The 15,522-nt window shown below is 41.4% G+C and overlaps 1 protein-coding gene across 2 annotated transcripts in view; it reads left to right on the forward strand.

Annotated features, from left to right (window-relative positions):
• The window catches only part of LOC135558831 (gamma-1-syntrophin-like), a 57,155-nt gene that overhangs the window by 31,356 nt on the left and 10,277 nt on the right, over positions 1–15,522 (forward strand). For both annotated transcript variants that reach the window (XM_064992994.1, XM_064992993.1), the window contains exons 4-14: positions 4,696–4,830; positions 5,878–5,934; positions 6,167–6,224; positions 6,319–6,362; positions 6,771–6,812; positions 7,134–7,236; positions 7,558–7,640; positions 8,001–8,131; positions 8,428–8,557; positions 11,862–11,900; positions 14,139–14,255. In XM_064992994.1, the coding sequence (XP_064849066.1) occupies positions 4,696–4,830; positions 5,878–5,934; positions 6,167–6,224; positions 6,319–6,362; positions 6,771–6,812; positions 7,134–7,236; positions 7,558–7,640; positions 8,001–8,131; positions 8,428–8,557; positions 11,862–11,900; positions 14,139–14,255 (939 nt within the window). The remainder of the gene's footprint in view (positions 1–4,695; positions 4,831–5,877; positions 5,935–6,166; positions 6,225–6,318; positions 6,363–6,770; positions 6,813–7,133; positions 7,237–7,557; positions 7,641–8,000; positions 8,132–8,427; positions 8,558–11,861; positions 11,901–14,138; positions 14,256–15,522) is intronic.

Here is a 15,522-nt window from a genome sequence, read left to right on the forward strand (position 1 = left end):
CTCAGCCAAGGGAGTGGGCTTACTCACAATTTTACTCACATCTTCTGAGAGCAACTTCTCCCACCCATCCAGGAACAGTTTGGTGACGAACAATGCCTTTTCCAGCATGATGGAGCACCTTGCCATAAGGCAAAAGTGATAACTAAGTGGCTCGGGGAACAAAACATTGATATTTTGGGTCCATGGCCAGGAAACTCCCCAGACCTTAATCCCATTGAGAACTTGTGGTCAATGCTCAAGAGGCGGGTGGAGAAACAAAACCCCACAAATTCTGACAAACTCTCAGCATGCATTATGCAAGAATGGGCTGTCAGTCAGGATGTGGCCCAGAAGTTAATTGACAGGATGCCAGGGCAGATTGCAGAGGTCTTGAAAAAGAAGGGTCAACACTGCAAATATTGACTCTTTGCATCAACTTCATGTAATTGTCAATAAAAGCCGTTGACACTTATGAAATGCTTGTAATTATACTTCAGTATTCTATAGTAACATCTGACAAAAATATCTAAAGACACTGAAGCAGCAAACTTTGTGAAAGTTAATATTTGTGTCATTCTCAAAACTTTTGGCCATGACTGTACATACCCAGCGTGTGACAGAGCTGCAGGAGTTGTGACCCGTTTTTGTTGGTTATGTTGTCATAGTTATGCCTAGGGGGGGCATATGAGGGAGGGAATGCTGTCACCTCCAGGCAGGTGTTTGTCCCACTGTGTGCTGAGGGTGTCAGGTTCTTGTCCGGTTCTGGCATTTAGGTCGCCACAGATTAGTACATGTCCCTGGGCCTGGACATGATTGATTTCCCCCTCCAGCATGGAGAAGCTGTCTTCATTAAAGTATGGTGATTCTAGCATGGGGATATAGGTAGCACACAGTAGGACATTTTCTTTTGTTAAGATCATTTCCTTTTGAATGCTCCTGTTTTGATTAATTTCATGGGGTGAGTTAGGTCTGCTCTATACCAAATTAGCATACCCCCTGAGTCCCTTCCTTGTTTCAAACCTGGTAGTTTGGTGGAGGGGACTATCAGCTCTCTGTAACCTAAAGGGAAACCAGTGGGTCCATCTCCTTTATACCATGTTTCTTGTAGGATGACAATGTCTGTATTTACAATTTCTTTGATTAAATCCAGGTTCATGCTCTTTAGGCCAATGGCAGATGACCTCAGGCCTTGGATATTCCAGGATGAGATAGTGAAGGCTTTGTGTTCCATAAAGTGTACAATGTTGTTGGTCGTGTGGTTTGGCCTCAGGCCAGTAAGTGTGAGCAGAGCCTGCTGAGCATCTTTTATTTGATTTGTTCAACTTTATTTCACCAGGTAAGCTAGTTGAGAACAACTGCGATCTGGCCAAGATAAAGCAAAGCAGTGTGACAGAAACAACAACACAGAGTTACACATGGAATAAGCAAGCGTACAGACAATAACACAATAGAAAAAAAATAAAGTCTATATACAGTGTGTGCAAATGGCATGAGGAGGTAAGGCAATAAATAGGCCATAGTAGCAAAGTAATTACAATTTAGGAGATTAACACTGGAGTGATAGATGAGCAGATGATTGTGTGTAAGTAGTGATACTGGTATGCAAAAGAGCAGCAAAGTAAATAAAAAACAATATGGGGATGAGGTACTGTAGGTAGATTGGGTGGGCTATTTACAGATGGACTATGTACAGCTGCAGCGATCAGTTAGCTGCTCAGATAGTTGATGTTTAAAGTTAGTGAGGGAAATGTAAGTCTCCAGCTTCAGCGATTTTTGCAATTCGTTCCGGTCACTGGCAGCAGAGAACTGGAAGGAAAGGCGGCCAAAGGAGGTGATGGCTTTGGGGATGACCAGTGAGATATACCTGCTGGAGCGTGTGCTATGGGTGGGTCTTGTTATCGTGACCAGTGAGCTGAGATAAGGCGGAGCTTTACCTAGCATTGACTTATAGATGACCTGGAGCGAGTGGGTTTGGCAACGAATAGGTAGCGAGGGCCAGCCGACTAGAGCATACAGGTCGCAGTGGTGGGTGGTATATGGGGCTTTGGTGACAAAACGGATGGCACTGTGATAGACTGCATCCAGTTTGCTGAGTAGAGTGTTGGAGGCTATTTTGTAAATGACATCGCCAAAGTCGGTAGGATTGTAAGATAGTCAGTTTTACTAGGGTAAGTTTGGCAACGTGAGTGAAGGAGGCTTTGTTGTGAAATAGAAAGCCGATTCTAGATTTTATTTTGGATTGGAGATGTTTTATATGAGTCTGGAAGGAGAGTTTACAGTCTAGCCAGACACCTAGGTATTTGTAGTTGTCCAAGTATTCTAGGTCATAACCGTCCAGAGTAGTGAGTCTAGTTGGGCAGGCAGGTGAGGGCAGCGAACGGTTGAAAAGCATACATTTGGTTTTGCTAGTGTTTAAGAGCAGTTGGAGGCCACGGAAGGAGTGTTGTATGGCATTGAAGCTCGTTTGGAGGTTAGTTAACACAGTGTCCAAAGAAGGGCCAGATGTATACAGAATGGCGTCGTCTGCATAGAGGTGGATCATAGAATCACCTGCAGCAAGAGCGACATCGTTGATGTATACAGAGAAAAGAGTCGACCTGAGATTTGAACCCTGTGGTACCCCATGGAGACTGCAAGAGGTCCATTCAACAGGCCCTCCGATTTGACACACTGAACTCTGTCTGCGAAGTAGTTGGTGAACCAGGAGAGGCAGTCATTTGAGAAACTAAGGCTGTTGAGTCTGCCAATAATAATGCGGTGATTGACAGAGTCGAAAGCCTTGGCCAGGTCGATGAAGACTGTTGCACAGTACTGTCTTTTATCGATGGCGGTTATGATATCGTTTAGTGCCTTGAGCGTGGCTGTGGTGCACCCATGACCAGCTCGGAAACTGGATTGCACAGCAGAGAAGGTACCGTGGGATTCGAAATGATCCGTGATCTGTTTATTAACTTGGCTTTCAAAGACTTTAGCTTGGGCTCGTGTGTGACTTTAGCTTGGGCGTATGTGTGACTTCCTTGTTGAGGTCCTCTTTGCGGGGGTGGGGTCAAATCAAATCAAATTTTATTTGTTGCATACACATGGTTAGCAGATGTTAATGCGAGTGTAGCGAAATGCTTGTGCTTCTAGTTCCGAATATGTACTTAAAGATACATGAATGAGTGATGGTACAGAACGGCATAGGCAAGATGGGGTGCAATGGGTGGGCAGGAGGGGCATAGGTCTGGTCTGAGGGCCTAAATGGGTGTGGGCATGGTTGACTTGGGGGGGGGGGGGGGGGGGTGTTGATTGGTTGGGGTGGGGGTGCGGATGTGGCTGGTGGTGTTGTGGTCTGAATGTAGGTCCTCTCGGCCTAGGTCCTCTATGTGTAGGTCCGGGCCCGGGTCCTCTGTGTGTGGTGTGTGTGTGTGTGTGTGTGTGTGTGTGTGTGTGTGTGTGTGTGTGTGTGTGTGTGTGTGTGTGTGTGTGTCTCTCTCTCTCTCTCTCTCTCTCTCTCTCTCTCTCTCTCTCTCTCTCTCTCTCTCTCTCTCTCTCTCTCTCTCTCTCTCTCTCTCTCTCTCTCTCTCTCTCTCTCTCTCTCTCTCTCTCTCTCTCTCTCTCTCTCTCTCTCATACTCATCCAGGTTGTGTACAGTACAAGTAAATGTCATTCTATGAGTTGCCATGCCGGCAGTTGAGCTGCCATGATTTCTTTACACAGAGCTTGATACAGTACATGTAAATATCATTATTTGAGATGCCTTACCTGTAATCGAGCTGACATTTCTGACTAAAAATACTGGTGACTAATGTGACTAATGCAAACTGGTGACTAATGTGTCCTTCGGTGACACTACTGCGTGTGTTGTCAAGGATGCTCAGTGACATTGGCCCGCTTGGCTCTACATTAGTAATCATGTCAGGTGAAGGTGCTTCTCTTATTTAGATATTTAGACTTAACCGTAGTCTCAAGGACAGGACAGGCATTCCAAATAGCTGGTGGGGAATTGGCTATGCAGAATACAAATGTATGCAGATTATCATGTTTTAAATGGATCACGGGATATGATGATGATTTCTCTCATCCATTTATTTTGCGCAACACTGAGAAATGCATATCTGGTGACTGAGCGTTATGTTAGAATCTTAGATGGATAGACTAAAATGATTCTGAATTATTTCATTGGAGATATATTAAATTAGACCATTGTAACTAATTGTTTATTTTGTCTGTTATTAAGAGGCATATCATTGCAGTTATCTGGTTTAATTTTCAGGGCCTAGACGACAATATATTTTGCTCAGATTAATGTTATAGCACAGTGCATAAAACATTTATGCAATTCACACTAATTAGTGGAGCTGAATACATTGGAACATGTCCAGGCCTAAGATAAAGTACAACACTAATTTCTCACCCTGCCAGTTCAGCAAATATTTGACTGAGAACTAACCTTAATCATTGAGTCCATATTTATCTGGTCTTCCTTTAACGGAATTGCAACATAATATGGATCAATATGGGTCAAAAAAAAGGTTTCCCTGAATTGATCATGAATTATGATAGATCTTTTCCTAGCCCATTGTCAAATGTCCATAGGGCGTTCTCCGTGTCACTCTGCCAAAAGTCTCTACAATGTCTTTCCAATTCGATGACATTTTCATTTCATTTCATGGCCAGTTCATTCAGACATTCGGAGAATGAGAAATTATTTTCCCACTTTGATTTACTTTGCAGACGAAGACTGGGGTTTATCTGCTGCAAGATGGTAACGAGGAGCCTTTCAGTATTCGACTGCACTTGGCTAAAGACATTCTGACAATTCAAGAGCAAGATGTCATCTGCGTGTCAGGAGAACCATTTTATTCCAGTGTAAGTAACCTGCCGTGCCTGTCACATAAAACACCACGCACTGACATCACACGGCCTTTTACAGACACTCCAAAAGGCATTGACTGGATGTGTGGGGATGAATGTGGATACGCTGACCTGTGAGCCTCTGCAGCCCCTCATCGTCAGTTCAGATTTTTTTGTGGCCCCCACCCTCATCAAAGTTACCCATACCTTCTGTAGATGGTGACACACACACACACACACACACACACACAATATCTGGGGTAACAATATAAAGATATTGACAATGGTACAGGGTGTGAATGACCATATGCGCATGGAAGAGCTACTTCAGTCAATTGTACAACCATAAAATCAATATTCATATTAAAGGGTGTTTCAATTACAAGAACAACGTCATGTCAGGCGAGAATTACTGTGTATTTGGAACCATGAGAGTGAGGTGTGAGCATATCTGATGAGATTATACAATAAACAGAACAAGAGCCAGACACTCAACCTCATTGGTCCATGCCTAAGCATGTCTCAACCTCATTGGTCCATGCCTAAGCATGTCTCAACCTCATTGGTCCAGCATACACACCCTGTACCTGGTTGTACTCAAACATGCTCTGGCCCTTACAGTAACTTGATGTACTTAGATTAAGTGTGTAATGATACGTACTGTATGCAGAGAAACAGGAGAGACACCCATGTCTCATATCAAGCACCATTTAAAAAGGGACCTTTCCTTTATTACTTTCCTTGTATTTAACTCGGCAAGTCAGGTAAGAACAAATTCTTATTTTCAACGACAGCCTAGGAACAGTGGGTTAACTGCCTTGTCCAGGGGTAGAACGACAGATTTTTTACCTTGTCAGTTCGGGGATTCGACCTTGCAACCTTTCGGTTACAAGTCCGACGCTCAAACCACTAGGCTACCTGCCGCCCTGATATACACGGTGTATCAGTCAGCTCTGTTATTCTTTCATTTGCATCTACGGTATAACTTAAAGTAAAGTCAAATTAAACTCTAAGTATCGCCATAATAAACACGGTCTCTTTAATCTATCTGATTCCTTGCAGGAGAGAACTGTAACCATCAGAAGACAGACGATTGGAGGTTTTGGCTTGAGCATTAAGGTAATTTAGATTGCCATTGATTTGTTGTTTTCTCCCTATTCTATCTTTTAATTGACTTTCACCTAATGCAATTGATCTTTTAAAACCACAATTGATTCATATCAACAGTAGACTAATGGAGTAGCCTATGTGGGAAGACACAATAGTTTCTCTCTTTTTTCCCCTCTGTTTCTTTGTCTTCCTCTATTTGTTTGTGCAACAAACTACATAACTATGTAAATCACCCCCCTAGGGAGGCGCGGAACACAAAATCCCCGTTGTGATATCAAAAATATCAAAAGAGCAAAAAGGTAAGCTATTTTTTAGTTCTATGTATCCATTTCATTATGCCTTACCAATTATTATTTCTTCGCCCAAACATAATATATAATGTATTGTCTGCAGCTGAACTGTCTGGGTTGCTGTTTATCGGAGATGGGATCCTCCAGGTAAGCGATGATGATGAGTATCGTGACAGTTTCTTCTGCCTGGTGTCGTTCAGTGTTTGTACTACAGGTCTGGTTGAATTCTAACCCCTTCAAACTCTGCTGATGGATCACTATGCGATATATGAGTGCACTGAGCAATGTGTTGGCATGGCCAGGAAGAACGTAGTGTACATTTGCAATAGAGATCTTCGTTGCAACTGTCACTGTCAGCTTTCATTGTTTTGCAGCAATGCTATTTTTGAGCACGGACGACAGATATGTAAAACGCACTTGATTGCTGGTCTACGAATCAAGGACCCCGTTTTCAAACACACTTCAATGATGTTAAAAATCAAAGCGTATTATGCACATCCTCAGTTTAACGGATCTGATATCATTGTTACTAACCACAAGACTGTTTGTTTTTAGATAAATGGAATCAATGTTCGAAGCTATCGCCACGAGGAAGTGGTAAGAAGCTGACAACTTAATATCTCATATTTCACTGCAAGCTGCAACACTTGCACCGCCACCTTATCTTGTTTCACTTTTTCGACCTCATCTGTGGGACCCGTAAGATCTGTTTTATACCTTTTTCCCAGTTTGTATGTTTCAACCTCCCAAATGCGTGAGGCCGCATAAATCTCCCAGGTTTTCAACCAAAATCTAATCTACTTGTTCTAAGAAGGGAATTTGCACTACATCCGTCATCCAAGTACGTGGTTGAAATGAGTTTAAGACTCTAAGAAGTCCAATGGCAGTGTTGACAATTCTTCTCATTTCCCTTTCCAGGTGCAGGTTTTGCGAAATGCCGGAGAGGATGTCACTCTGACTGTTTCTTTCTTGAAGAAGACGCCAGCTTTTCTGAAACTGCCCCTCTGTGAAGACTGCACATGTACGCCTATCTTAGAAACCTCCAAAGAAATATCAGAGCTGAAATTGTGTTATTTCCACCAAGGATGTGATGAGAGGAAATGAGAACAAGATTAGAGAAAGAACCTTCTCCATCTACACATGGATTATATGATGATTCATGCATCGTCGGACTGTTATTTGGTATATTATGAAAATAGAGCTGGAAATAAAAGTTGTTTTGAATATTGTTATTACCTGAAATAGAGCTAGATAGAAAAGTTCCAGTGAATATGGTACCAAGGCTGAAGAAGCAATAATATTACTTTTTTTTAATAACTTCTGAATGTCATTCTACTCCCAGGTGTTCCAAGTGACCAGAGCAGTGGAACGTCCTCCCCTCTATGCGACAGTGGCTTACACCTGAACTATCATGCTAACAACACGGTACAGTTCAACATTCTCATTTCTACATAACTTTCAGCCATATCTCTTTCTCTCTGCAATTCTTGAAACATGGCCAGTAGGCTGTTATTCCACAGTGGAGTTCACAGGCAGACGGCGACAGTCCGGATGCTCTAACTCTTTCTCACTCTTTCACTGGGCCAGAGAAAAAAAAATAAAAAAAGAACAATTGTTCAGTAGTTCCACAATTGCTTGTACTTATACAGCCTCTGCTGCATCTACATCTACCCGTATGAATCATGAACAGGCCTGGGCTGTTGACATCTTAGTAAGCCATGGGAGATACTATATGAAGTGCCAAACGATGAGGTGTTCCATTCTCTGTGTTATAAACTCCTGCAGGACACACTGTCCTGCTCATCTTGGCCCACGTCCCCTGGGCTCCGGTGGGAGAAGAGATGGGTGGACCTGCGCCTTATTCCTCTCCTCCACTCTCGTCTGTCACAACACATCCCCGGCTCTGACATCTACAGGTACAGTGCTGTGCTGCAGCAGGGGGACCAGAGACCACTTGTTGTAAAAATGCAGTCATGGGCCATTTTCTGGCACACTGACACTGCTGCTGAAGGTTCAGTGACCCCGGTGCCTCTGCTATTTGAGAGGGGTCCCCTGGTAAGGGACTTTGGTGACTCTGTGTTAAAATGACTTGTCTCCTGTAAATACCATGCGATTATTCAAATTCAGAAGTCAGACACTGGCAGTTTTGCTGCAAAGCTTGCTTGACTGTTACTTATTTCTCTTGAATGTATAGTGATTCTGATTTCTATAGGAGAAATGCATTTCAAGTCATAGCTGTGGATGGGGTTTGCAGTGGGGTTATCACGTGCCCCGCTGCTGAAGACTGCCTAGATTGGCTCCAAGCAATCACAAATAACATATCAGCTCTCACCAAGCACAATGTGAGTACAATCAAACTGAAGGCAAAAACATGAGTAAGATAGGTAGATTTTCCATAGCCTTCAATATCAATAGGTTTGGTTTTAAAAAAATACAATAGAGCACTGTATTACTACAGTAATATGGATTGCGTGTGGCTGTAAAAGGGATTTAGTGGGCACGTTTCGGAGGATGCATGACTCGACCTTCACTTCTCCCGAGCCTGTTGGGGAGTTGCAGCAATGAGACAAGATTGTAATTGGGGAAAAACAGCTAACTGTATCAATAAATGTGTCAGATGTATCATATAAGTCACATACTCTATATACATATGAATGTCATTTAATACTATGGGGCATGAAAACATCCACTTATTTTTTAGAGCCGTAAGTCACAATATCAGAGTTGGCTCTTGGAGACAGCAACGGCATATACTTATAACCCCAAGCTAACTAGGCATTTGTATCATCTATAATTCAGAATGATGCATTATGCAATAATAATAATGCCGAGAGGTGGCAAGCAAATTGAAAAGAACTCTGGAGATAGCAACTGTGTCCTATGCTCCATTTCTCTGTTTGGACATCTTGGAAAAAGCTTTCTCTCGCTGGGTGTATGGGGAACAAGTTAGCGCTTTGTTTTACTTCCAGATGGATAGTGCTCAACAAACAGGGTCAGGAATGTGTGTGTACCAGTCAGCTCTGTATCTTACTGGTTGGACTGTCCTCACTTTGTATCCTCCTGACAGAAAGCAAATTAGAGGTTTTGTTTTTTTAGTGTTGCTATCTCTGAGCACCAAAGAAGATTTTTCCAAATGAATACCATGTCGTCCATTAGTATTTAATGAGTAAGTGGACCTGGTAAAGATCAGGCGAGGAAGTACAAAACTACAGAGTTTATTTTCTTTCCATTCGCTCTCGAAGATGCTTCTTTGAAGATAGGCTAGCCAGCCGTGTCGATGGTTCCAAGTGGTGTGATGAGAGTCGCGTAATACGATGTTTTGAGCAGAGTAGTAGAATGGCCCTACTTAAATTCGCTTTTGAAGATACTTTACTTGGGACAGCTAATCAGACGTACCAGTGATTGTCCGGGAGGTGAGTTTATTGTCTCTACCTCGTATTGAGATTCACTGTTCAAACCACTTAAAACGTGCAGCTGCAGTTTGCCGCTTTTGTGGTCTAGTATGTCAATTTCATAACCCATCATGTTATACAGTTTGTTCGAAATGGACAGTTCCATCAAGATGACACACTCTCTGAACTCACTCAGTGGCGGTGACTACTTACTCTGCACAGTTATAACAAACATATATCTCAAATCACATCCCTTTCTTAACAAAAACACTTTCACAATTGTTCATATTACATGCACAATGCATAGTATGGAAACTTTGTATATTTAGAAAGCATATACACTACGTTACAGTCTTTCCTTTTTAAACATTTTTAATGACATCACAAAATAACAAACAAAATAACATTAGTTTTCTATAGAAAACGCCTCTGACCATTCCCCACGTTCTATGTTAGAAATATTGTTTCTGTAGTTGCTTTTGAACGTGTTAGAGTTTCAGCAGAAAAAAGGTCTGTTGAGACAAAGCACATTCTTTTGGTAAATTTGGAGAGGGATACCTGCATCTTCTCCCCTTGATTTACAAGACATGAGTTGTCAATCAACATTAGTTCTTTCCTCCCACTCTGCGGTTGAGAGGGGGTCTGATTGAAGTTATTCATTGCAAACCTGATCTGACCTATTTGGATTATTGTGGACTGTCATGACACTGGCTAATGCTAACTCCCACTCAGATAAAATCCTCCTTCTGGCCTGGGTGGGTGGTTGGATTACTGCTGAGAGTGTGGTTTGGAATGTTGTAAAGAGCATCAACACCTAGCATAGTATTAGAAACCTCTAAGAAATGTAATTATAATGTAGCCTAGGGGCAGTGTTATGGGGAATGGGCTAATGTGGAGTGGACTAAGTGAGGGGTCACACTGAGCATAATACTGACAAGTCACTGTCACTACTGTACAGTGTGGAAAAGTGGGTTTTCTGGCTGCCACCAATTTGCTCCCCACCCACTTCTTACTGTACCAAGACACATGGAAGATGTTGTCACCTGGATATGATTATATTAGTCTCTCTAAAAATGGACGCTTGGTTGATAAGTGAGAAATTAAGAATTATTGACAGTGGCTGATCTGCTCATTGTGTGCAACACTAACATGAGTTAGTAGACATGTCTGTGGCAGACTTCCAACATCTTTCTAAGGCACTGGACAGGTCTAGTACTGCATAGGGTTTTCCGTCCCAGAATAAAAGGCAAATCTCACCATAACATTGAAAAAAGAAACATTGGCTCCTCTCGTGGATCACTGTCGAAACGTACCATTTTGGAAATGAGAAAATGAAAATGTTATAGCTACCCTCCTCCATGGGAAGACTTTGTGGGGAGGCCGGCCAGGTATAATTTGGTGCTCTCTCTGTTCCTGCGAGAGAGTTCTATTGAGAGCGTGTTGTGGATTAGGAGATACTTGGATTCAAATACTATTTGACATCATTACAAATACTTCTGTGCTTGATTGAGCTTGCCTGGTTTAAAGGATCAATAGAATAGTCCCAAAACGGGCACTCTAGGTAGGCTAGAGAAAACACTGAAAGTATTGGAAAGATTTTAGATAGTATTTGAACCCCAGTCAGAGCTGCTAATACCCGTTATCTAACAGAATGTTTACATTTCTCTCTCTCTCTCCATTCCTCTCTCTCGCTCTCTCTGTAGCTCCCTAGTTTTTACTTCTCACAGATGGTGAGAGCGAGAAAGAAAGAAAGAAAGAAAGAAAGAAAGAAAGAGAGCGAGAGAGAGAGAGAGAAAGAGAAAGAAAGAGGAAGCGAGAGGGTGAAGAAGAGGGAGAGGGAGAGAATTTTTTGGAACAGCTTTAGGTCCTTGTTGAAATTACTCTATCCATTTAGCAATTTACATACATTGAATACATTAAGTAGTTTCACTTCAACAGTGTTCTTTTATGTCTTTGGGGATAACATAAGAATGTTGTAAATAGAGAGTTAGCGTTGGTTTTGGTGGGCCCATGCTAGACTGAGTGTGTGTGCTTCTCAAAGAGGAGCATATTATACTGGTATGATGATACTTAATGAAATGTTATACAGCCAACAAATGGTGTTTCAGTGAAACTAACCAGTGAGTAAGAGGTTACTATTTCCATAGTATTAAATACGCAACATAAATAATAGTCTCTGGATTATAAAATCAAGTGCTACCAAATGTAATCTTTGTGTATTATGTTGCAATGAGTTTAATGTTTGCTTTTACAGGTGAAGAAGATAAACAGAAACTTCCCAGTTAATCAACAGGTAAGCAGCAACTACTACTACTACTACTGCTGCTGCTGCTGCTGCTGCTGCTGCTGCTGCTGCTGCTGCTGCTGCTGCTGCTGCTGCTGCTGCTACTGCTACTGCTACTGCTACTGCTACTGCTACTGCTACTGCTACTGCTACTGCTACTACTACTACTGCTACTGCTACTGCTACTGCTACTGCTACTGCTACTGCTACTGCTACTACTGCTACTGCTACTGCTACTGCTACTACTACTACTACTACTAGTAAGGCAGTATGGTCCGGTACATCATCCCAGTAAAATAAATAGTGGGGGTACCTGACCAGTAAAACATGAGCCTATCACAAGTAATACAACATGCCCAAAAAACTATAGGCTATTACCCTATTAGTTAACATTACTGCATATCAGACACACTAACAATTTGTGAATTGACTGGAAACCGGGTGGTATACACTCAAAATTGTGTTGTGGTTTAAGGAGAACACTTACATCTTGAGTGGCTGAGACGCTTGTGACAAGGCGGAGATAAGTTTCCGAGATCGAGACGCACGTGGACAACAGTGGATGATGTATCAATTCAGGCTAAGTGTAGGCCTAATGACAATCGCAGAATTTCATTAGACTACACGTAGGTGTTTTGTAACAGATATCTCTTTCCATTCATCAAATTGCAAGTGCAAAGTGCACTGTTGGGTTTTGGATGCTGTAATTATTTTGTGAGTGAACGAATGTGCACGGGTAGCCTACATGAGTGCCTTTGTTAAGTGACTGGCTATGTTTAAGCCACGTTAAAAAGGCATACAGTAGGCGTTGTGTCCATAAGGCTAGGGGAAGCTAAGCTTTAAATTAAATTGCCCAAATTGTATAGCCTAATTAGCTTACTCCTTTCTATACAGAAATTAATATCACGTTATTCAAAATGGCCAACTATACCAGAAAGCATGATTTTGCCACAGAGAATCATTCGCTTAAAAAAAGAAAAGAAAAAGAGCTGTTGATTGTTTTAAATTGCATAGCCTACAGTTGGAAGGGCCCACAATTTGGCCAGTATGCGCTGCGACTGTCAGTGAAGAGCAGAGAGACCCAGCCAGGAATATTGCAATATTTAAAAATACAATTGTGGAACAACTGTTTGGAAAGCAAATCGCTATTGCTGTAAAGAGATCCAATCTGTCTTTTAGTTATCAAAATTAACTTACTTGAGCAAACAGTAGCCTATCTTACTGGCACCAGAGGAGAACATCGGCCATATCCTCCAGAGTAGGCTACCCTGTAATTTTTGTGGTACACTTGGGTGTTCCGTACCGGTAAGAAATTAAATATACTTTCACCCCTGCTACTAATACCTTACACAATAATCCTCAGCATTGATCTGAAATTGTCATGACATGGTCTTTTATTCAATGCATTTTTTAAAAGCACAATTTCAAGGTTTAAAAAAAATGACAGTCGATGCCCGAAAGATGCTTCATCCAATTCGTCTCCACTCTACACGGTTTCCTGTACTAGAACGCTCTCTGAGTGTCAATCCAACCTGAATGCACAGGATACTGGAAGAATTACCACTGTGAAAGAAATGTTTGTTTGTCAATTAATCCCGTAAGGTATCGGTTGCCAACTGGTGATTTGACATGAAAATAAAATGGCATTCATTCATTTATTCATTCATTCCAACCAGGTTTGAGAGTCCACAGAAAGGCCATGGGAGACTGGCAGTGCCAGTGGCAACTATTGCAGATGGAGGGAGAATGCTTGCATCATAAATTCAAAGCAAAGAGAAATCATCAGGAAGAGAGGACAACACAAGTTCCTTTGGTCCTCACTTCAGCAACAATCCCTCCATCAGCCTAAACATGGATAGTGAATTAACTGTTTTTATAATTAATCCATCTCCAGCCCCCAAATGACAAAAGCATGAAATCATTTGACATCCCGTATCGTCATGGCAATTAAAGTACATTAGAAGAGACCGACTGCTCATGCTGGTCCTGAATCTTTCACTCAGTGTTTTCATCCATCAAGATGTCTATAGAGAGAGAGAAATGCAAGCAAACATTTCCACTGTGGCTCGCTGCAATTCTCCTGACTGAGATAAGTGCAGAAAGACTTGATGCCTGCTGCCTTTCCCTTTTCCCTAAAAGGTGTTTTTCTCCCTCACCATTTCCATTTCTTCTACTCCTTCTCTCCCTCTCTTTCTCCCTTCATCTCTCTCTTTCTCCCCTCTATATCCCCACCTCTTTCTCTGATAGATTATCTACATGGGCTGGGTAGATGAGAAGGAGCAGGACTCCGTTCAGGACCGAATGTATTCATCACAGTTCCTTGCCTTGAGGGGTTCCTCACTCTTCAAGTTCTCAGCACCTCCTGTACGTTTTATATCCTAATTTCCCTTTAGTAGCAACAGTAACACTTCATTTTACAGTCTGTTTTAAGCTGGTACTGACCAGTGTCGTAAAGTACTTAAGTAACACTTCATTTTACAGTCTGTTTTAAGCTGGTACTGACCAGTGTCGTAAAGTACTTAAGTAACACTTTATTTTACAGTCTGTTTTAAGCTGGTACTAACCAGTGGCATAAAGTACTTAAGTAAAAAATACTTTAAAGTACTACTTAAGTATTTTTTTAAGGTATCTGTACCTTTCTATTGATATTTTTGACAACTTCACTACATTCCAAAATAAAATAATGTACTTCTTACTTCATACATTTTCCCTGATACGCAAAAGTACAAAAAGTAATATTTTGAATGCTTAGTAGGACAATAAAATAGTCCCATTCAGGCACTTATCAAGAGAGCATCCCTGTTCATCCCTACGTCCTCTGATCTGGCAAACTCACAATACACAATTGCTTTGTTTGTAAATTATGTCTGAGTGTTGGAGTGTGACCCTGGCTATTCATAAATTTCAAAAACAAGAACATCTTGCCATCTGGTTTGCTTAATATAAGGAGTTTGAAATTATTTATACTTTTACATTTAACTAGGCTAGTCAATTAAGAACAAATTCTTATTTATAATGATGGCCTAGGAACAGGGGGTTAACTGCCTTGTTCAGGGACAGATTTCTACCTTGTCAGCTCGTGGATTCGATCTAGCAACTTTTCGGTTATTGGCCCAACTCTAACCACTAGGCTACCTGCCACACTTTTGATACTTAAGTATATATCAAACTAAACACTTTTAGACTTTTACTCAAGTAGTCTTTAATTCAGTGACTTTCTCTTTTACTTGAGTCGTTTTTTTATTAAGGTATCTTTACTTTTACTCAAGTAGGACAATTGGGTATTTTTTCCACCACTGGTACTTACCTGGTACTTCACTTGAAACTATGTGTCAACAATGGATACTTTCTGGTACTTACAGTACCAGCTAACTACCTGCTAAATACCGGGCTGTAAAAAAAAAAGAAAAGGTTACCACATAAATGTATCTAAACTAGTTTCTGAAATTATGTGTCAAATGTTTTTGAAAATGTGCACATTGTTGTCCAGCCTATAATGTGTCCTACACACATTTTCCACCTTTGTTATTGTCTATTAAACCGTACATGTATCCAGCTAGACAACAATTATAATTCCACACCTGATTGATGACAGTCTGTGGCCCCTTGCTTTTCATTTGATTGATCATTA

This window comes from Oncorhynchus masou, chromosome 17, assembly GCF_036934945.1.
Source record: "Oncorhynchus masou masou isolate Uvic2021 chromosome 17, UVic_Omas_1.1, whole genome shotgun sequence".
Lineage (NCBI taxonomy): Eukaryota > Metazoa > Chordata > Actinopteri > Salmoniformes > Salmonidae > Oncorhynchus > Oncorhynchus masou.